The sequence below is a fragment of the Scophthalmus maximus genome, unplaced genomic scaffold (assembly GCF_022379125.1).
Source record: "Scophthalmus maximus strain ysfricsl-2021 unplaced genomic scaffold, ASM2237912v1 un_2, whole genome shotgun sequence".
NCBI lineage: Eukaryota > Metazoa > Chordata > Actinopteri > Pleuronectiformes > Scophthalmidae > Scophthalmus > Scophthalmus maximus.
In genome coordinates, this window is record NW_025917011.1 from 62,395 (window position 1) to 85,853 (window position 23,459).

Sequence of the window (23,459 nt, forward strand, 5' to 3'; positions counted from 1 at the left end):
AACCCCTAACCCTAACCCTAACCCTAACCCCTAACCCCTAACCCTAACCCCCTAACCCTAACCCAGTATCCCTGTCACTTCGGTCCCCAATCCACATTTTCGGAACCTACCCCTAGCCCTGATTCTGGGCCCTAACCCTAACCATGATCCCAACCCTATCTGACCCTAAGTATGGGCTGTTTTAATGGACTTGAGGATCATGGGGTTAATTCAAAAAACAAGTAGAGTTGAGAGGAGGAGCCTTATTGAGAGTATAAAAGGAGGAGCCCCAGTTAGGGAGCCCATTTCACACACGCACATCGAGCTGACAGGATCGCTCAAGCTGTACCTGAGTCCTATGAATTGACTCTAATTATATGATTTTTATATGTGTCCCGCTGGCCTGATGAAGACCAAGTAGGTCGAAACGTTGCCAAAGAGAGCCGGACACCATCTTTTGAAAAAGATCTTTTTATTCACAGTGATGATTTTTCGTAAGGCACAGTCTTGCCTATTTTTCATATGGTACATTTATTCCTTTATACTTACCTCAATTTCAATGCACTTTGCTCCGTCCTGGGATCGAGGTGATGGGACTGGGTGGGTGGAGAGTGCCTTCTCCGTCTCCTCCGGGAGACGGGCTCTAATTTACTTACCTAACCCGGCCAGGTCCTCCACCCAGTATCCCTGTCACTTCGGTCCCCAATCCACATTTTCGGAACCTACCCCTAGCCCTGATTCTGGGCCCTAACCCTAACCATGATCCCAACCCTATCTGACCCTAAGTATGGGCTGTTTTAATGGACTTGAGGATCATGGGGTTAATTCAAAAAACAAGTAGAGTTGAGAGGAGGAGCCTTATTGAGAGTATAAAAGGAGGAGCCCCAGTTAGGGAGCCCATTTCACACACGCACATCGAGCTGACAGGATCGCTCAAGCTGTACCTGAGTCCTATGAATTGACTCTAATTATATGATTTTTATATGTGTCCCGCTGGCCTGATGAAGACCAAGTAGGTCGAAACGTTGCCAAAGAGAGCCGGACACCATCTTTTGAAAAAGATCTTTTTATTCACAGTGATGATTTTTCGTAAGGCACAGTCTTGCCTATTTTTCATATGGTACATTTATTCCTTTATACTTACCTCAATTTCAATGCACTTTGCTCCGTCCTGGGATCGAGGTGATGGGACTGGGTGGGTGGAGAGTGCCTTCTCCGTCTCCTCCGGGAGACGGGCTCTAATTTACTTACCTAACCCGGCCAGGTCCTCCACCCAGTATCCCTGTCACTTCGGTCCCCAATCCACATTTTCGGAACCTACCCCTAGCCCTGATTCTGGGCCCTAACCCTAACCATGATCCCAACCCTATCTGACCCTAAGTATGGGCTCTTTTAATGGACTTGAGGATCATGGGGTTAATTCAAAAAACAAGTAGAGTTGAGAGGAGGAGCCTTATTGAGAGTATAAAAGGAGGAGCCCCAGTTAGGGAGCCCATTTCACACACGCACATCGAGCTGACAGGATCGCTCAAGCTGTACCTGAGTCCTATGAATTGACTCTAATTATATGATTTTTATATGTGTCCCGCTGGCCTGATGAAGACCAAGTAGGTCGAAACGTTGCCAAAGAGAGCCGGACACCATCTTTTGAAAAAGATCTTTTTATTCACAGTGATGATTTTTCGTAAGGCACAGTCTTGCCTATTTTTCATATGGTACATTTGTTCCTTTATACTTACCTCAATTTCTATGCACTTTGCTCCGTCCTGGGATCGAGGTGATGGGACTGGGTGGGTGGAGAGTGCCTTTTCCGTCTCCTCCGGGAGACGGGCTCTAATTTACTTACCTAACCCTAACCCACCGCCGAGACCGCCAGCCGTTCCGGGACCGCCAGCCCTTCCGGAGCCGCCAGCCTTTTCGGGACCGAGATTATGGGGGTGGGTGGATGGAGCGTGCACCACCCATTTCCTTTAGGAGACGGGATCAGATCCCTTCACCTAACCCTAACCCTAACCCTAACCTCATCCTATGCCCTAAATTTACCTCATCCCAAGCCCTAAATCACTTTATCACATTCTTATAATAAATTAATCCAAACAGGTTCATTGGGATTTATAACTAATTTAAAAATCATAATTAAGGAATCTATTAAAAATAAGTTCATTGGGCTTCATTATTTATTTTAAAAGACTAAGAACAATATTTATATATAAATAAGAAACATTCATTTTAGTCTATTCATTTGGGCATTGTAACCTACCTACCTACTCCCACCCACCAGAATCAGAACAGATTCACTATCCTGTCAGTCTCATCATGATATATTTCTCCACCTGCCCTAACCCAAAAACATCAGTTGATAGCACCTCTGAACAGCCCTTGGCTTAGGGTTGGACCTTCAGTTGTGGAACTTATGCGACACTGTTTACATGGACACAACAGTTGTGTACAAAATGTGGGTTGAATATGACTGCAATGTCACATTCTGTCTCCCCTGTATCATTTACTACATCATACAATCTCATGCATCAACAGGTCCACATCAGACACAGGACACTATGTTCTCTCCTGTGGGATGAAAGAAGAGCTCCTGCTGGGTCAGGTGAAGGGTTGAAGACGAGGCTACTCACCGTGTTGCTTTTCACTGCTGCTGGATGAGGAACCACACAGGAATGTGCACGTCTTGGTTTTCTGTGGGACATCAAGTTTTATTGCCCCTCCATTTCCTGTCTCTCCAAGTTTGCAGCGAGGGCGTTAAGTGTTTGCATTCGCACAGGGGGGGTCGCACTGGTAGGAAGAAAAAGAAAAGGAGGGTATGTTGCTCAAACAAACAAGTAGGAGTCATCAGAGAAGGAGCGGCAGAGGACATCACAGATACTTTCTTAAAGACAGGTGAGCAGAAAGTAGGATTTACTTATTTTTTTTCTAATATTTGCTTTTATTCTCTGCAGTAACATTTTCCAAAAACTTTTTCAAACATACTGTCTTAGTGGGACATAGTTGACATTAACTGATGTTGACTTGAGGAAAACCGTTCAATGCAAGTCCTGCATGTTTCTTGAAATTATTGTACACAAGTCAGAATATAAAGGAATAAATACGTAATTATAGTTAACATTATTTTGCCATACATTTTGAAGGGTTAGGGTTAGGGCTAACCCAATGTTTTAAAAACTAATATAGTAATGTGCAGTTATAGTCTTTGGGTTCACTCTAATAAAAACTTCACTACATTGAAAACAAAAGCAGAGCTGCTCACTGAAGACAAGAAAAGTAAATTATCACAACAAGAGTTGAAGCCTGAAAAGCATCAACATGGACATTAAATAGATAACTAATTTATCTTACTAGCTTGAAATCTGCAAACAGGCTTTAACTCCATCGGTCTGAATCCAGGTCAGTGTTCGCTTCCTTTAATTGTTTGTCATTGCTGCAGCAGATGCTTTCTTTTGAGCAAAATCTATTCAAATGAGATGGGGACCTAAATGTAACATTTATTATTATAACAATCACTGAATTTCACTCTAGAAATATAGAACTGTCTCAGAATTAGGGCACTAAATTGTTAGGTTAACGACAGCTGCGTCATCTTCATCGGAGAAAATATAGTCTGACTCACGATATGAAGGCTGTGGATACAAGTCTTATGCCATTGGCTGCATGCTCCTCTTTTCTGGCCACACGGGCACACTGACACTGTTTTACTGTTGCTGCATCCTGGTCTCTGGCCCAACAAGATTGCAACTGTTTAAAAAATAAGACAAACAGGAGAGAGTTTTTTTCCCGTATAGCAGAATGATAATTGGTGCAACTGGACAATGACACTGTTCTGTGGTCCAACAACGCAACAAGCTGGATTAGTGAATCCTGCTGGGAAATACATCAAAATAAGTGAATGGATACAACTACTGTTACGTGTGAAGGAGCAGGACCAACATGCAAAGTGCAAAATAAGAACTACTTTTAATTAAAGAAAACAAAAAGAGACATGGATCTTTCAGGTAGAAATAAGAAAATAACTGGAGATCAAAATACAAACCAAACCAGGGAACAAGACACGGGACACATCACCGACTGGAAACAGCACAAATACTAAATACACAGTGAAGATTGGACTCAGGTTAAACTCGTGAGGGCGGAGCAGACAATCACAGAAGAGTGAGACACAAGAAGTCAAATGGCTGACAAAAAGAGACAGAGGAACAGGATGTGCATGTCAAAATAAATCAGGAAATACCAAACAAAACACAACAGATAACAAAGGGAACTGAACACAGAGACACAAGGAAAACACAAATTCTACTGTCAGAAAATTCACAGGGATATTGGTCATCATCAATCATGCATCTTAAAAAAGGACAAAACCGGCAATGCGTTTTTTTTACATTTATAATTGGTAAGTAATTCATCAATCACTATATATGACCATTTCCGCTATAGAAAAAATAGAGAAGTTGTTTTGGAAAATTTTTGAAACTTTACAAAGATTTCAACAAACCTTTGTTACCATGGTTACTGGTGACAAATCTCATTGAATCTGTTTCCACCAGTGATAAATTGAATTGATGTTGTGCAGTATTACAGCTCCATGGTTTCACCTCAGGACTGTAATTTAATATCATGAGTATCCTCAATAACACGCTGCACTCTGCAGTGTCGAGTGTGGTTAGCATAGTGCTAATGTGGTTAGCATAGTGCTAATTGTTGGAGCTGTGTCAGTTTACAGTGTCAAGACTAATGTTAGATTTCATCGAAGTGTAATCTTTCAGCCGTATCGGATGAATTGATAATCCCCTTCAATTAAAGCCACCGGTCACCGATCTCAACCATCTGGATTAAAATGGATTCTATTTCCTTCAAAGTTAAGTGGAGCCAAAGGTTTAAGTATCACAGCCTGGAGAGGGATTGAGAAGAGTTTCTTCATTTTCATTATAATGCTGTTGACAACAAAACTGCCATGGGACTCCCTGAGAGTTAGAAAACGGTATACAAGTATGTGTTTGTGTGTGTGTGGGTGAAATAAAACAATATGCAAATGTAAAGATACGAAAACATATATATACATATTTAAAAAAGAAGGTACGTTTTTCCAAAACCATTGTCCACAATCAGTAGATCATCAAGTGTAAGTTATTTGTATTTTCCTGGTGACAACAATAAAAAACATATTAAGTTGGATAATTAGAAAGACACAAAAAACAAACTAGTAAAAATTTAGATGTTTAATTTTGATGAATAGTTTTAAATTAGAAGGATTTATTGGGAAATCAGTTAATGTCATTAAATTCAAGGGCACACAAATCTATATTGTGGAACACTTTGCAGAAAAGTAGTTTTTAGCCAAACAGAGAAGAGTTATGAAAACATATCAGTGATACAATCCCAGTTCTGAAAGAAATAAAATAAACTGTTGTGTTCTGGAGAAGAGTCTCGTTGGCTGCAGTTGGAATGGGTCATATTATTATACAGAGCTAAACCTGCTACACTACTGGCAGTACTTTGTGATTAGTGAATGTTGGAGCATCTTAAGTGAGTGACAACAGTCCTGCATGTTGTCAGTAGGAGTGATCATCGTCAGTGTTGATTTACATCAGTGACACAGCTGAGCCACAGATCTATTCCCGGGAAAGGGAGGAACGACCAACACTCACTCACATTGTTGGCTATGAAAAGCAAAGTCACACTGCAAACCTCATCTCAACTGCAATTTCAATGTTTAAAATGTCTAGTTCATTCTTAACTTTCTCCTACTTGGAAATAATATGGAGGAATATTTCAATCTGGTAACATCTTGAGATTGTAGGTTTTACTGATATTCAAAATCTTGCAGAAGAATTCAAATGAAATTCAAATAGATCAGAAATGGAGCAGGAGGTGGCGAAAAGATTAGAAATAACACAGAGTGAAAGCGAGAAGCCGCAGCTGTGAATGGAATGTCTGCTATTTGTGGAAGCAGCGCAGGGAGGACGGGTTGTCATTGCATGAAGATACAGTTAGAACCACTGACAAGTGTCGTGGCCTCGCTCCAGTGAAGGTGACCAATCTGCGTGCCGTCACATTTGCTACTGCAAACTGTGAGGTTGTGGACGGGCTGTTGTCAAGGAGTCAATAACCAATGGAAAATATTATTTATATAAACATATATTTTACAATGTTCTTATTGTCAGACCTTAAACATTGAAAAAAGAATAATATGATTTGAATAACAAGTCTTATCTGTGTATCTACAGTCTGCAGAGAGCCACACTGTTAACACAAGTTATTTACAGATGATCCCATGTTCAGTGCTCAGCTGCTGGAATAATGTCCTGGGCTGAAAATAGATCCTGGAAATATGATAACAATGAAAAGTATGTGAACAACCTGCTTTTCTGCATTGATTGTCATAAACTGTGATCCATCTCGGGTACAGACAAACACAATGTGCCAGGATCAGAGTCTAAAATCACATTGCTGCATCGACTGTTCTTCACTGTTGGACTGATGTTTTCATGTTGGTGCAGTGACTCGTTTATTAAACACCATATTCAACAATTAAGCCTTTGGCTCAGGGGTTCAGGGGTTTGAGTCAAGGTGCTCTTTGGCAAAATACCATGAATCAATCGACCATTCAGACTTTCTTTTTTATAGTTTTCTGTAAAAACAATGTAACACAAAGTGCTTTACAGGAGAAAAGCAATAAAAACCAATACCTGGACCCCATTCATGCACTGAGCAAAACAATATTAACATAACATGGGAAACAAAGGCAGGTAAAAAAGATGAAATGATATAGATATAATGATTAACCACTAAAAAAGATGTGAAGAAGAAAAAAAGATAAAATAAAGATGACATAATATCCTAAAAGAGGAGAAAGTAAAACAAAAACAATTCAGAGAAAGTAAAAAAGCAATTGAATGATTAAATAATTAAAAAGGAAGAAAAGTATACCCCTGTGAAACGTCCCAGAAGAAATAGACAGATGAAGAAATGAAAACCTGACTTCTCTAAAAACCTCCTTTTACCCACGGGACCATTATAGTTTCAGGTTTTCTTCTCGCCCCTGTGGAACCTGCCCCACTTAATGGGGGGTCGTAACTCGCCCTCTCAAGAGTCCAGGCGCAGCCCTGGGTTTCTGGGTTGAAGTGGTCTAACACTATGTTTAGCTTTGAAAACAGAGAAGATGCCATCAGGGGTTGGACGACAAGAAACCTTCGCCCCTGTGGATCAAAGTCTGAACACAGAGCACAGACGGCGAGCTGTGAAGTTCTCAACGGACAAACATGACTTTTCAGTTTTTATTTGGATTTCGTTCCAAATCAAAAATGTCTACTTTTGTGTGACAGAGCAGCTGAGAGGAGGAAGAGGAAGACACCAAAGTGTTTTGGACCTTCAGACTTTAGAAATCTGATTCCTCGTTCAGGTTCGTTCAGAGCTTGTGAGTTATGAGGCTGATTGTTTTCTCTTTTCCTTCAGCAGCATGTTGAAAGAATTTAAATGTTGAAGCTTTGGTTGGAAATAAATGTCTGTAAGTATCCCCATAATTATTGTCTTGATTCCCATGACATTTAGTCAAGACATTCTTTGTCCCCAGAGGTTGAATCCCAACAACCTCCTGAGGATCTATTATTTAATTTTTAATTTTAGAGGGTTAGTCTAACTCACCCTCAAGCTGCACTACTTTTTTATTTTTATTCTTAACCTCTGTTAGCTGAAAGGATCTCACACAACTACACCCTCTCTGTGGTTCTGATTCCTCCCTGTCCACTCATCCTCAGACCTCCAGAGTCTGGAGAAGTGTGTCCCCTCACAGCCCAGCGTGGACAGCACAACGATGGGAATCAAGGATGACGACTGTACTTACAGGAGAGGTACAATTATTGAGCTGAGATTGAACTCAAAACAATAATGTGTTTACATCAGTAACAGCCTGTTTGATTTTTAATTTTAATAAAAATTTACATAAGGGATAAGCAAATAAATATGATAATAGTCTATGTAGAAGTATGACCTGAATCACTGTCTGTCCTGATCGACCTGTGAAGGTGGTGATTGTGTTTACAATAACTAAATGTCTTCACTGTCTTTTCTCTCGAAGATCTTCTCCACAGTGACGTGACGACTGGGAGTTTCAACACCTCGGTACGATATATACAGTATATATTTATCATGTAGTTAAAATAAATTCAAACAACTTCATCATCGTGATTGATTTTCTACAGCACTAAGTATATTAAAAAAGGGGCTAATAATAAATAAATAATACAGTAATCAAGTGTCGGCTGTAAAAGTCGAAGCTGCTCTATAAATCCAAATCCACAAAGTTGGTGTAGTCCCTGAAATGAAACATGGGATCAATCAATTAATTATGTTTTTGCCTTTTTACTGTTTGTTTTTTGTTCCACGTTAGTTTTAAAAGTATATTATCCAAAATTAGACAAAATCATTTAAAATGTACTGAATTATGTCAATTATGAGCCTTGTGTCATCAGTGTCTCCTGTTTCTGATATGATTTAATGTGTGACGATATGTTTGTGGCTTCTTCACAACTTGTTCTGTGTAATATACTGTAAGTTCAAACTGCCCCTCTATGGAATGGAACCTTTTTGTGTGTATGTGATTAAAAAACTGTCATCCTGTCTTTGTCCATTGTCGACCTTTACGTCTCGAACACAACCACCAACACCTTTATCACCTCGACCTCAACTCAGCTGCTGGACGACTCGCTCAGCCTTGAATCTGCTTCACTTGATGACAGCGCTGTCAGTGCTGCTGATGATGGAGGAGAGAACAGCCACAAGAAGCAGAGCTGTGAGGACGATGAGGAAGGTCACCTGGTCCATCACCTCGGCCTTGTGATGAAACAAAGATGTATTCAACTCCTCTGTGTCCATCTTGTCCCCTAACCCTTTCATGTGTTGACTTTCTGTTGTGGCCACATGAGGGTAACTTTGTTTTCAAACCAGTTTGCTACTGGCTCACATGGAGGGGGCGGGGCTTATGACCTGTACTGCATCCAGACACTAGGGGGCGGGGCCTATGAGCTATTCATAATGATTTTGTTTCACTTTTGTGAGCTGTCATGTCGTCAATCTTTAAAAACAGTTGACAAATTAAAAATTAACTGCATTAAATTTGGAAGCATGTTACAGCCTGATGCCTGAAAGTAAATTCCTCAATCGCTGACATTTTGAAAAACGTTCTTCAGTAAAAGAAAAGGAAATAAAACTGAAATGTGAAATTTACAATTTTCAAGTAAATATTGTTTTACTGTTTTGTGGTGGCTGAAATGTTGGATTATTCTTTGCACTAACCATTACAAATACTGTTCAGTACATTGGGATTAGGGTTACTGTTACTGTTACTGTTACTGTTCATCCTCTATTCATGTCTTTGTGTTCCCAGATGAGGTGGTCTCTTCTCTGGGAGCTGGAGCCTTTGGAAAGGTGGTGGAGTGTATTGATCGGGACACGTAAGCAAAATGGATACAGCGAATGCAGGCAAGTCATGTTTGTGGCATTGGTGCAATTACTTATTTTGTCAATTTGTGTGTGTGTGTGTGTGTGTGTTCCACAGAGACAAGCATGTGGCTGTGAAGATTGTGAGGAACATTGAGTGTTTCCGTGACGTAGCGAGGTCTGAGATCGCAGTGCTGGAGGAGATCAACAGACTGGATGACGACAACAGATTGTGAGTCTTGTCGACCCTCAGTGTAAATCCAGTTTTTGTTTTTAGATTACATTCATTTTACCTTACATTTGTACGTTTTAGATTGATATATGTGCAAATGAAGTTGCGAGAAACGATTTTGAATTTTCAATCTTTATCGTCTTCAGTTATGTAAAGGCCTCATGTTTATGGATCACTTGCTGTCTCCTGCCAGCGCCTGCGTGAGGATGCTGGACTGGTTCGAGCACGAAGGTCACATCTGCATCGTGTTCGAGCTGCTCGGCCTCAGCACCTTCGAGTTCCTACAGCAGAACGACTTCCTGCCGTTCAACGTGGAGCAGATCAGACACATGGCCTTTCAGATCTTCAGAGCCGTCAGCTGTAAGTCGTGTGTGTGTGTGTGTGTGTGTGTGAGACCTCTGACACCTGACCTCCGCATTGTTGGTATTTTTCATGGTGTTGGTCTTGTTGTTCACTGAGTCGTCTTTGGGTCAGAAAATAATCCAAACGACTCAGATGTGTATCAATTAAGACTGATGATTTTTTTTTTCATACCTTTTATATATATTTTTATTTTATTTTAGTATATGTCAGTATGTGTGTTTTGTGTGTTTTACAGTCCTTCATCGTAACAAGTTGACACACACCGACCTTAAGCCAGAAAACATCCTGTTTGTTTGCTCTAACTGTGAGAACATCGGAGAGGAGGTGAAACTTCTGTTCAAGTAACTTTCCTCAGTCAGAAAATACTAAATAAAACTCTAGTAAAGATGTTTAGCAGTGTGTGCATCTGTGTGTGTTAAAGGAGAGGAAACTGAGGAGTCTGGATGTGAAGGTGGTGGATTTTGGCACCGCCACATTTGATCATGAACACCATGAATCTCTGGTGTCGACACGGCATTACCGAGCTCCAGAGGTCATACTGGGTACACACACGCGCACACACACACACACACATACACACACACGGGCACAGTGCATGTCAGATAATCCACGTTTTTATCTGCAACTGTGTTTTTGTGCTCAGATCTGGGCTGGAACCAGTTGTGTGATGTCTGGAGTCTGGGCTGCGTTGTCATGGAGTTTTACCTGGGACGTACACTCTTCCCGGTACACCCCCCCCCCAACACACACACACACAAACAAACACACACACACACACACACAGTACTGTAGTACGTTCTTATGAACATCTTTTGTTTCAGACCCATGACAGTAAAGAACATCTCGCCATGATGGAGAAAGTCCTTGGACCTATTCCCCCCCACCTGCTGAAACTGACCAAGTAACCACACACACACACACACACACTTAATTTGTTGCATGTTCCTGACACTTTAAATTGTAAAAGTTACGCTCGGATAAGTTTAGATTCAGTGCAAAATTCATCCATCCATTCGTTTTCCATAGTTTTGTACTTTTTATCTTTTATATTGATTCACTAACAATTCAAACACAACAAGGCCTAAACACCTTCATTAGATAGTTCACCTTATTTAGGCCATTAGACATTTTTAAAAGAGATATCATTCTCATAGTGATTTTTACTTTACAGTTTTGCACCTGCAGAGACACAACACGTGTACATCAGTATCCATGGTGACAGATGTTTCCTGCTTATGATTTAAACTAGTGATCGCCACAGTTTGAGTGTAACCCAAATGCATGTTCTTCATTGTGTGCAGAAAGCAGCATTACGTGCACAACGAGTGTCTGAACTGGGACGAGCAGAGCTCCTCTGACAAATACATCACGAAAAACTGTAAACCACTTAAAGTACGCATCATCAGCCATATCAGCCAATGAGCTGCAGCCGCGAGGCAGAGGTCACACTCGCTGTTATAATAATAATAATACATTTCAGTTACTGTCTGTCTTTTAGCAGTTCATGCAGACGAGGAGCGACGAGGAGCAGCAGCTGTTCGACCTGCTCGGCTGCATGTTGGAGTACGACGTCTGCAGGCGGATCACTCTGGAGGAGGCGCTGTGGCATCCGTTCTTCAGCTCCTTGAGGACGCAGAAGAATCAGCATAGTTAACACACACACACACACACATATATATATATATATACTGTATATGTCAGCATCTAACCCTAATTTCAGCGTTGCGTTGACTAAACTGTTTGGGTTTATTTATCTGATTTGATGATTTTCATCGATAGCGTCAGTCATTATGTCAGTTGTGGACACATTCCTGTTTATTTGAAATACATATTCAGTCTGCATGCCCTTCTAAAAAGTCTAATGCAGAACAATTCCATGTTTCCCTTCATTGATTCTTAGTCCATTGTGTCAACAGTTTATTAATAAATATTCTGCTGTTTAAATTCTGTTTCATCCAATGAATTACTACAAAACAATTGTATATGAAATTTGAATCATTTCTATCACTTGTAATAACTTTGTTCTCACCAAAGTCATCATTTAGAAACATACCTACAACAAGAAACCGACAATTGAAACTGTTTGAGTTGGATTAAGTGTGAGTCACTTATTCTGTCTGAAAATACAGAAAAGTATTATAATCTCACAAGGTCGTTAGTGTCAATTACATTTTTTATTTGTATAGCACCAAAAGACAAACATCATCTCAAGGCTCTTTACATAGTGAGTTCATGACTGTGGAGAGAAAAAATCTTTTAACAGGAAGAAATCTCTAACAGAACCAGAATCAGAACCAGAACCAGAACCAGAACCAAAACCAGAACCAGAACCAGAACCAGAACCAGAACGAAGCCAGTCAGTATATTCTCTGACAAACAACATGTGACAGCTGCAGTTCACCTGACCTGCAGGTTTCTAGACAGTACGATGAAACCAGTGCTTCACTGTGCTGCCCAGAGACAAATATTCCAAAGGTGAATTAGCTCTAAATCCAGCTAATACACTTTATCTCGACACTCCTCTCATGCTGAAGTAAATGTTGTGTAAGCCCACGAAGAAACCACAGACATATTGTGATACTCTGTTGATACAGACCGCTGACTCGTAAAGTGGGCGACATTTATCAAGACTCAAGCAGCCGAGGAAGTTTCCATGACTGAATAGATATTAAATATGACCTGTGCAGATAAACAGCTCGTCTGAAACATCAGCTCAAAGCTCCTAAATCACATGGATGTAATAAAGCAGCATAAAACACACATTTGTGAATGATGTCATGGGTTCCAGTCTGTCTCATGACCTTTGCTGCGTGTTGTTTTTGATCTGACTCTGCTTCAATTGTATTTGGTTAAACACTGGAGCATAAAACTCTTTTTTATCTTTTCATTTTTTCTGGTGGTAAACCTGGAAATGTCTCACTTCATGAGCTGATCTCATGATATGAGGTCATGGTCACATGATGCGTCCGTGAAGCCTCTTACATGTGCATTATTTGGGGGACAGTTTTCATACGTAAAACTCAGAACACAGAACTTCAGCTCAGTGAACACGCTCAAAAGGGAATCCGTGGCACACCAGGTCAGTTCCACTTCAGGGACAATCTGTCATTCAGGAAGTGATGGTGAATCAGTTTCAGCTGCTTTGGTGTAAATGAAAGTGACAACAGGTGCAATAGAAGCAAGAGCAAGACGAGCTCCACAGTGTGAATGTTTTTACACAGACAGTTGCTCTCTCCTCCTCCTTCCTGACTCCTTCTCGTCTAGGTTTGTGTTCAGTGTCCTGGAAACAGAGGTCTGGACTACGAAGCAGGATTTGCGGTTATCGAGGTAACTCCAGGTTTAACTTCAGGTTTAACTTCAGGTTTAACTCTGGTTTAACTCCGGTTTAACTTCAGGTTTAACTCTGGTTAAACTTCAGGTTAAACTTCAAATTTAATTCTGGTGTTCCGTCTTACAAAGCTGCTTCTCTTCTGACCGGGGTCAATCACCATGGTAACTGATGCTGAATGTAAACCTGCTCCGGAGGATCTCTTATCTACGTTCCAGATAAGAGATCAAAACCTGTCAACAACTGTCGACCAATCAGGTCACTGGAGACCAGCGTCTTCGTTCTACAGGATCCCGTCAGGTACAAAAAAGTTCAGAGTAACGTGACAGATAATTAAGTGCAGCAAATATTTATAGATGAATGGAATCATGTTTGAGTTTATCTCACTAAATAAATTCACAGACTTAAGTCTTTGATGGTGTTAAATTTCAGGTTTAATCACAATGATAATGAACCTGAACAAAATTTTGTTTTAGTTATTAGTCTTTGTGTATCGAACCAATGAAACTCCACCGATCTCAGTTGAGAGAAGCGGCTGATTCATTTGAATATAGCCAATTTTGTTGTTGTTGTTGGAGAAACATGATACAAAATTTAAATCAACTGTCACCCAGAAATCAGCCCAACCTGGCAACACACTGGAAACGATTCCCACGTTTACAACTTTTCATTTGCGTCATTGGTCAAGTGAAGCCGCAGATCTGAAGAGCCAGTAATGTGAAGCTGTAAATACTTTTCATGGCCGACATATCGCTACACTCATTGAATTACCTCAAAAGACACGTGTGGCGTCCATGTTTCTTTGTATTTTGAGATATTTGTATATTATTTCGTGCCAAATGAGATTCATTACAGCAATAACGAAATCTGATACACAAATGCGTCAGTGTAAATGAGACTTCACATACTGTACGAGAAGCAACATGTTGTCAGGGATGTTGAGTGGTGTGGCAATAAAATTACGTTAATTCTTCATAAGTGTCAGTTTACTGGGAGTGTTTCCTGATTTGGATTAGGGTTATATTTTTTATGTATTTAATTTTCTTTCTCTAATTTGAGTTTTACTTTCTTTCCTCTTTCATGGGTCTGTGGTGTCGTCCTGTGACGTCAGTATGTGACTTTGAACTTGACCCAGAGTTAAAGACTAACCTGTGTAAGTCCTCACCTGTTCAGACTAAACTCACTTGTTCAGACTAAACTCACCTGTTCAGATTGAACATTTGTCCATAAATAATTAAAACAGGAGGAAAGAAAAGAAAATGCAGCCATTGAAGCCGTTTTGCCTATTTGATAAATGTGCTCACATGATTCTTGCACTTTTTGGGTAAAATCTTCATGGTTGAATTAACTTATTGTAAGTCCCTAAATGAATGTGATGTTATTTAATGTAATATTGTAATGTAATCAATTCATCAGACGAACAGAGTCGGTCAGAACCTAAATCCATGTCAAACTGTTTCTTTGACAAAATAAATTTTAATTTCAGTCTCATATTTATTCTCTGCAGCCGAGTCTGTGGGATTTCATACTTGCAGTGAGTTTGCATGAAGTTAGTGAAAAGCCCATCACGAGCAGTAACTCCACTGAGGGACCTCAACTCTTTAGTCTTTTCAACTTCTGAGCCCTTCTGTCAAATCTGTAGATTCTACTGTACTGATGTCATTTCAGTTAATCTCCCAGTGAACCACAGCGAGAGGTGGACAGTCTGTGTTGTGTCTTTGTGGCACCGTCACAAACTGGCTTGTGAGCTGCATGCCACCATTTTAGCCAAGGCTGAAAATATTCTGTAATAAACATTTTTTTTTGCTTAGATGCACATATTTGTACAGTACTTTTGCTAATGCAGATACATTTGTACTGAACACATGTTGATGATGATAGTTCAACAGCTACAGTAGAAGAAAGGAAGAAAACTTTATTAGTCAATTGGTCACAGGTCTAAAAGAATTGGGTCAAATTGGGCTCAGTAGCACTACTACATATTATGAACAGTGTACCATTTAATATGTTATATTGAAATATGAAAAATACTAAATATGTTGAATGATATTATTATTTATTGGTGTGAAAGCATCTTTCATATTGATAACATACTCATCTACTACAAGTCCATATATAGTCTCTTTTATAAACTGGTCATGGCCGATTGTGCCGCTGTCTGAGCCTCATTGTTACAGGTGATTGGCCGCAGCAGATCAGGGTTGACGGTATCTCCACTGCCAACATGGGTGTGAGTCTCCACAACAGCCTGAAGGTCATATCTACCTGTGATACCTGGTGGTCCTGCACCCAAAGACCTGCCTGTAAAGCAGGAAAACATGGCTGCCAACTGCAGCCGCACCTCCCTTTGCCAGAAGGCGTACACCAGGGGGTTGATCAGTGAGTTGGACAGTCCCAGCAGCCACAGATAATTCTCCAACACGACAGCGAGTTCACACCTTTTACACAGAGCGTGCACTATGCACACTACAAAGAAGGGGCACCACAGCACTAAGAAGCAGCCGACGAGCACCGCCACCGTCTTCAGGGCCTTGACGTGACTCCAGTAGCCGCCTCGCAGCTGCTGGTGATGTTGATAATGTTGATATCCAGCTGTCCTGGAGCCTGCTTGCCTAACCTGGCAGATCTTCTTCTGGTGGCTGCGGGCAATCATCAGGATGTCCAGGTAGATGTAGACGAACACAGAGAGCACAGGGAAGAAGCACACGCTGAACAAGATGATGATGCCCACTTCATCAATGACGGAGAAGAATGCGCAGAAGCCGTCATAGCCCTCCGCCTGCAGCTGCTGCACCATGACTAGCGGAGGACAATGGTTAATTCAAATATGATGCTGCTGCTACAAGCACACAGATGATCAAGAAAACATTCCTCGAACAAAAATAAAACCTAATATTTAGGTTGTTATGCAAATAATCCATCATCAATCAGAAACTTTTACACTGAACCGCAGCCTTTTTCCCCTTAAACAGTTTTTCTTGTCTAAGACTCACTTGGCAAGAATCCCAAAGTGAAAGAGCTGATCCACAGAGTCAGCAAGGCCCCGACTGCTGTTCCCTTCCCTGACAGCAGGGAGTAACGCAGGGGCATCTTGATGGCTGCATAGCGGTCGAGTGAGATCAGGAACATGGACATGATGGATGCTGTGCATGGTGACGTGACAAAGGCCATCCTCATCAGGCAGCGGGTCTTCCCCTGAGCAGGAGGCGTGGCATTTGTGGGAGGGTCGGCAATGATGTGGCTTTGCCGAGTCTGGGGGATGTTGTCGCTGTTGCCGTTGAAGTCCTCTGTTGCCAGGCCAGTGATGGCCACACCCACAAGGGCGTCGGCTAGTGCCAAGTTGAAGACAAAGCACCAGCTCTGGCTGCTCCTCTTCAGGAGAAGCTTCAGTAGAGCGACCGCCACCAGCAGGTTGGTGGAGATGATGAGGCAAGAGGCAAAGCTCAGGATCACACCCATCACCCGAGGCCTCATGTTGCTTTGGGTTGTCGGCTCGTTGGAGTCCATGCAGTCAGGAGTCATGGTACCAGAAGGCTCTGTGCTCGCCTGTCCAGTCAAATATGACATGTCAAATATATATGTAGAGATTTTACAGTGATGCGTTTGTGCAGCCGTTGTCCATCATATCACAAAATGTGGCACTTAAATATCATCAGAAAAAAAAATGGAGAGATGCTCAAACACTAAGTCGTAAAAAACTTTAAGGTTAAGATTGTGTAAATAATATTTAAAAAAAGATCGAATGGTTCCGTAGATAAACATGTCAATCAAAAACGATCCTGTTACATTAATCCAGTGTCTGATGATGTTCCACACATCTTGATGCCACAGCTGTCGAAAGTTTACTGGCTCCTGTAACATCCAGTCGATCTCATCCTGGTACCAGTGTAACAAATACTGAAGGACAGAAACACTCACAGCATCATCAGCAGGTCTCACTTGTCCCCTCCCCTCACACACACACACACACACACAAGCACAGACACACATACACGCACACACACACTCACATACACTCAAATACATACACACACACACACACACACACACACACACACACACACTCACATACACTCACTCTCACACACACACACACACACTCAGATACACTCACACACACACACACACACACACACTCACATACACTCACTCACACTCAAATACACACACACACACACACACACACACACACACTCACATACAGTCACTCACACACACAACTACTCTAACACATTAGTTCCCTTCCGCTTGTTGTTGCTTCAATGGGACCGACCTTTGCCCCAGCGCGGTCTGTTCATGATCAATTTACTGTATTTATCAATTTAATAAAGATTTTGGTTACAGTATAGTTAATGTGATACAGAGAACTAAACTTTAAATAAAGAGTGAATAGATAAATGTATATGAATGAATTAAACGAATGTGGAAGAGATGAATGGCTAAATAGGCAGTTTGAGAGCTTTTAATATTGTATAATGTTAGAACCTGTCTGACGTCTTTTCTTATATAAAACAAAAAATCTTTGTTTGAACACATTTTCAACATCCGCTACAACTGTAGTTCTCATCAACGATCAAGATAATATTTACACATTTCTACCTCAGACAGCTGTTTAAGTTTTTGCAAATTTTTTTTATTCTGTTTTTTTTTTTAGTTCGGATTTTTTTCATGTGTAAATTGAAAATGTGCATAGAACCGGTGAATGAAATAAACTATAACTTCAAAAGGGGTAAAGAGTATAAATAATACAATACTCCACAAATAACAGCAAACAATAAAACTAATGAAATAGTTTTAAAACGCAGTGACAAACAACATGTCTTTGTGCATAAACTCAGAAATATATTGTTCCTGGTCTTCAGCTCTGCAGGTTAATGTACAAGAACATGTTGCAGTGTATGAGGAGAGATATGTGTCTGACTTCATTAAGCGTGATATAAAAAAACATTGATAAGCTCCCTGACATTTAAATGAATTTTTCTGGAGACCCCTTGTAAACCTTCTGCTTTTACATGCAGATGTTGTAATTGTTTGTGACAGTGTTGGATTAAAAAACGTGTTGATTCTGGTTTGCTAAAATTCAGTGAGATAAAAAACAAAAGCAAGTTGTTGTTTGTGTTCTGTGTAGAGCTGAGTGGGCTTAGTTAAACTCTCCCCCTGCTGGAGAGACATCTGGCACGATGGGACCATTTTCCACACAAATGAATCTGGCTAATGATGCTCTCTCACGCTGCACACGAAACATCATCTGTTATCACCATCTCTCTCAGCATTGAGGAGCAGCTACAGGTTCTGAGAGAAATGTTGAAGCGTGAACTGGTTAATGATTAGTCCTGACTGTGTGTTTGCAAAACCTCAGAACAGGGACACTTTCATTTCACTGTAAAGCCACATGTGAGCGTATGGTACAATTGGATTTTTCATCAGAAGTAAAGGAAAAAGGGTTTCATTTGTAAAATACAACTCAGATCAGTGCCCCCCCAACGAAACAAGGGAGGCCTGTAAATATCTAACAAAAAACACAAAACGTGTCTTCTCAGCTTGAAAAAAAGAAAATAGGTATATTTGTGTGGAAAAAAGAAGAAACTTACGGTTTCTGTTTTTTCTTTTTCTCTGATAAGATACACACTACTGACCCTTTTAGTGGCCTATAATTTTAATATAAAAATGCAAACATGTTAACAATAACAGACATGCACGAAACTACAGGGATTTCAATCTGTCATTTTTTCTACAATAATTTTTCAAGGATGCAGATTTACTCAAACTCTGTCTCGATGTTGATTCGTTCAGTCAGAGGAAGTCTACATCTGCCCCCTGGTGGCTGATTCTGGTCATGGCAGTGTGGAGAGAGGCAGAAAGTAGAAGTTGGTTTTTACCTACTGAAGAAAGTTGCAGCAGAGCTTCTTCCAGCGCTTGTGTTTCCTCGCAGTCGCCTGAAACACGTGAACAAAAGAGAGAGATGTGTAACTGTAATTTTTTTATAACCAGATTTCAGGGTTGTATGCAAAACAAATGAAAGACATAAATGCTATCAATTATATACAGATACTATATTAATGACTTGATCCTCAGAAGTTTCCTCTAATGTAACCAGGAGGTCAAAGTATAATTATACTTATTCAGTACCTGACATTTGTCTGTGACTTTGGGAATCCCCTGAATTTTTTCTTTAGCACTGCCAACATTGTTGGATCCACTTGTAATGTCTTGTCTTCTGAATGGATTGCTGTGACATTTAGGACAGACATTCTTGCCCTTTTTCACAGGAGACATTTGTCTTGACTCGGCAGCGCAGGATGAAGTCGTTGTCCCATGCAGGGTCCTGATTACATATCACATATCAAAATGTCTGACGTAAAAAAGGTCTAAGAATTGCAAACGTGTTTATCCTCTCACTTCATACTTGTGCTGTAGTAAATTTGTCTGTTTATGATCAAATACTTAAAAACTAATGACATATTCACATAAGCTTCAGCTGTACATTCTTCTTAGTGCTAATCATCTAATGTTAGCATGAAAACACACTAATTATAGTGAACATTATTTACTGTGAACGTGTTTATATACACTGATGTTAGCATTTAGCTCAACGCGTGTCTATGCCTACGTATCATCACAGTGGGACAAGCCTAACCCCTAACCCTGCGGTCAAGGACAAATATGCTAATAATTAAACATAGCTGTACACAGAAGTGATTTCTGTCTTAGTGTTGGGCATTTTCACACCTTATCATTCACACATCCTCAAACTTCAACAATCCCAGTTTCACCAGGTTCCATATGAGTCCAACCTGAGAGGAAAGATCCTCTTTTTATTACCTCACATGCCCAACAAACCAAACAGCTCCAACAGACACACAATTTAGGAATGCTATTCACCCCTGCTAGACCTTTCAGGACTTTTCAAAACAAAGCGTGGGTCAGCAGGAATTGTACCCAGTGCCCAGCACCCAGGGAGTCGGGATCTTGTTTACACCCCTGCCAACGCCATCCTCCACCCACTGTGACGGAATGTTGTGACTCCACCTTGAACCTGGAATCTGGTTTGAAGGAACTGCTGCGTGTCGTGAGCCAAGGAAGAGGAGTTCTCCACTTTGGAAAGATCAACTAGTTATTTGGCCAGGTTTGTGAAGTTGGTGGTGATGGTGATGATGATGGTGTTGATGGTGATGATCGTGATGGTGATGGTGATGATGGTGAGGGTGATGGTGATGGTGATGGGGATGGTGATGATGGTGATGGTGATGGTGATGATGATGATGGTGATGGTGATGGTGATGATGATGATGATGATGATGATGATGATGATGGTGATGATGGTGATGGTGATGTGATGGTGATGATGGTGATGTGATGTGATGGTGATGGTGATGGTGATGATGGTGATGGTGATGATGATGATGGTGATGATGATGATGATGATGATGATGACGGTGATGGTGATGGTGATGATGATGATGGTGATGGTGATGGTGATGGTGATGTATGGTGATGATGGTGATGGTGATGGTGATGTATGGTGATGGTGATGGTGATGGTGATGATGGTGATGGTGATGATGGTGATGGTGATGGTGATGATGATGATGGTGATGGTGATGATGATGATGGTGGTGATGATGGTGATGGTGATGGTGATGGTGATGATGGTGATGGTGATGATGGTGATGGTGATAGTGATGATGGTGATGGTGATGAAGGTGGTGATGATGGTGATGATGGTGATGGTGATGATGGTAATGGTGATGGTGATGGTGATGGTGATGATGGTGATGCTGATGCTGATGCTGATGGTGATGATGGTGATGGTGATGATGATGGTGGTGATGGTGATGATGATGATGGTGATGATGGTGATGGTGATGGTGATGGTGATGATGATGGCGATGATGGTGATGGTGATGATGATGATGGTGATGGTGATGATGATGATGGTGATGTATGGTGTCCAACATTAGCAGGATTTAGCTGCGAGTTGCTATTTTTCCACATCAGTGTACTGCAGAGTTTGATTTGTGATGTCAGAGGTTTTGTTGTTACCAAGATAAAAGGTCTCATGTTTCATTCTTTCACCCTGCTGGTCGAGGTGAAAAATGCTTAACTCAAATAATAAGAAATAAGGAATGGGAATTATGTCTTTCTGCTTTGTGTCCGCGTAGCAGCCACCAGGTGTTGTTTGTCCCAAAAGACATTTCCTTTTCCTCGTAGATGATGTGAAAGCAGTGAAACTGATTTGTGTTTCTGTCAGACTGAAGATGTCTCTAAAGAGACGGCTGCTGTCCATGTTGTTATGCTGTGTTTACTGCGTGGCCTCGCTCTTCTGCCTCCACCCAAACCGCAACAACTGCTTCTCTGTGGGAGCTCGGTGAGTCTGCATGTTGTCTGTATGTTAAACATGAAGAAACATTTATGGACTTTTTTTGTGAAATTGACTTATGACTTAGAGACATTTCATATTGTAGGAAAATCAGACCTTTGTCTCCTCTGAGAATCTGTGTCCCGGTGATGCTGTGAGCTGTTGTCAGGGGCAACATGGTGTCCCAAGGTAAATCGGCCTGAGGGAAAGGGGCTGACGAAGATGTGCCACCTTGTCTGAACCAGGGAAACACAGGGTTCTGTCCCAAGTCCGACTTGGGAAAGGGTTAGGGTTAACCCTTAACCCTAACCCCTAACCCTAACCCTGATAACTGGATCTTGACACATGTGGCCCAGTTGAGCACAGCCTGAAAAAAATGACATGGGTCCACCATCCTGTGGCCCACCTAATCCAAGAATAGGAATTGGGTTTAGATGCTTAACCAGGTGACAGACAAAGGCAGAGATTTAGGCTTGCAGATGAAGGTGAAACATCTTTAACAAACTAGAACCAAGTCCAGGGTTAGGGTTAGGGTTCTGATTCAGATCTCCATAGACATGAAACACAGGTCTTAACATGTTACAACCCTCTAGTTGTCCAGGGTGAGAGAAGGGAAGGAGCAAAACCCAGCGATGGATTTAGGCAATCAAGTAGTTTTTTTGTTCTGAAAAAATTGTAGATATAAAACCAAAAGAGCAGGAGTCAGTGGAAGGTTAGTGTTAAGGACCACGAATAAAGGAAAAGGCTGCGGGTGACGACAAATCATAAACTAAACTAAACATCTAAATCAAACGCAACCTTCTGCCTAACTCAATTGTTTTAAATTAACAAAAGAAGGACTACCTATCAAACTGTCAGTATTTAATCAACACCCATAACTCCTGTGTAAACTAGACGTTCTATAACTATGTGTAATGCAAAGGAAAAATGAAAGAAAAGAAAAGTGCACATCACGTTAACGTTTACTTCTCTGAACCAGTAACAATTTGTCTAGTTGCTACAAACTATTTAACATTTCAAACAGAGACATGGAGGTAAACTGCTCAGTTTAAATCACAGTCGGCAAAGATGGTTTGTATAGTGTATCCCAGTGGAGCTTGTGATTGGCTGCCAACAATTAAAGACTGGCCAATGACTGGGCGATACATGGTGGTGGGAGGAACCAGGGAGGAGGTCGCAGTGGACAAGATGACGACCATTAAAAGAAAAAGAGCCCGATCAAGTCTATAACTCTTTTCTTCTCATCACTTGTTTCCTCTCCTTTAGGAATCTGGTGTCAGTCGTCCAGCAGCTTTACCAACGTGTCATTCGTCTGCTCCGTACCACTCTGTGATCTACAGAGCTTCTTGTGTTGAACCTTCCTGTTGCTGTGGTGGTTGTTGCTAAGCATGCTCTCCAGTAAAAATGAAAAAGAAGAAAAAGGAAGAGATAAAAATAATGGTGTCACTCCACTTGTGGACATCTTGGAGTTTCTATCAACTCTAGTCTCTGAAATGGGTCAGACGCCCCATTCTGCTCACTACTGCGTTTCTCTGACTCTATTTTAGCTGAAGAGGAAAAGAACCAATATGTAAAAATGTTTATTTTTTCACTGATGAATGTTACCTTGTGGATATTTGGCGTGTGACATGGATGTGACATCACTGTGAGGGTCCACAGGGCTGCTCTGCTGTTTACTGCACATGCTGAACAATTAAGCTTAAAGAAATATGTGACCATGGGAGATATAGGATTTATCATATGTGAAGGAGCTAATTC

General features: G+C 41.0%; 2 protein-coding genes across 10 annotated transcripts; one reads left to right on the plus strand and one right to left on the minus strand.

Moving 5' to 3' along the window:
* Positions 1-2,233: 2,233 nt before the first annotated feature.
* Positions 2,234-11,959, plus strand: LOC118301457 (dual specificity protein kinase CLK4). 9 transcript variants are annotated; one of them, XM_035626980.2, is made up of 14 exons: positions 2,235-2,871; positions 7,313-7,399; positions 7,740-7,832; positions 8,060-8,103; positions 8,674-8,773; positions 9,368-9,434; positions 9,539-9,652; positions 9,846-10,012; positions 10,251-10,339; positions 10,437-10,557; positions 10,659-10,741; positions 10,837-10,916; positions 11,317-11,407; positions 11,514-11,959. In XM_035626980.2, the coding sequence occupies exons 1-14, from the start codon at positions 2,634-2,636 to the stop codon at positions 11,667-11,669; spliced, it is 1,530 nt and encodes a 509-aa protein (XP_035482873.1). In that variant the 5' UTR covers positions 2,235-2,633; the 3' UTR covers positions 11,670-11,959. The 9 variants fall into 9 exon arrangements, with proteins under 9 accessions (XP_035482879.1, XP_035482873.1, XP_035482870.1 ...); XM_035626977.2 differs by having other exon boundaries at positions 2,236-2,871; positions 8,674-8,833; XM_035626978.2 differs by having other exon boundaries at positions 2,236-2,871; positions 8,674-8,833; positions 11,517-11,959.
* Positions 11,960-15,397: 3,438 nt separating this feature from the next.
* Positions 15,398-17,182, minus strand: LOC118300992 (glucose-dependent insulinotropic receptor). Its single transcript, XM_035625991.1, has 2 exons — positions 16,337-17,182; positions 15,398-16,142 (listed from the first exon to the last, which is right to left on the minus strand). The coding sequence occupies exons 1-2, from the start codon at positions 16,908-16,910 to the stop codon at positions 15,469-15,471; spliced, it is 1,248 nt and encodes a 415-aa protein (XP_035481884.1). The 5' UTR covers positions 16,911-17,182; the 3' UTR covers positions 15,398-15,468.
* Between the last annotated feature and the right edge of the window lie 6,277 nt (positions 17,183-23,459).

Excerpts from the sequence above, each read along its gene's own strand:
- LOC118301457 (XM_035626977.2), top strand. The coding sequence starts at position 2,634 with ATGAGGAACCACACAGGAATGTGCACGTCTTGGTTTTCTGTGGGACAT. Across the intron at positions 2,872-7,312 it reads AGATACTTTCTTAAAGACAG|CTGAGAGGAGGAAGAGGAAG; the intron begins GTGAGCAGAAAG and ends GTGACAGAGCAG. Across the intron at positions 7,833-8,059 it reads CGACTGTACTTACAGGAGAG|ATCTTCTCCACAGTGACGTG; the intron begins GTACAATTATTG and ends TTTCTCTCGAAG.
- LOC118300992 (XM_035625991.1), bottom strand. The coding sequence starts at position 16,910 with ATGTCATATTTGACTGGACAGGCGAGCACAGAGCCTTCTGGTACCATG. Across the intron at positions 16,143-16,336 it reads CACTTTGGGATTCTTGCCAA|TCATGGTGCAGCAGCTGCAG; the intron begins GTGAGTCTTAGA and ends GTCCTCCGCTAG.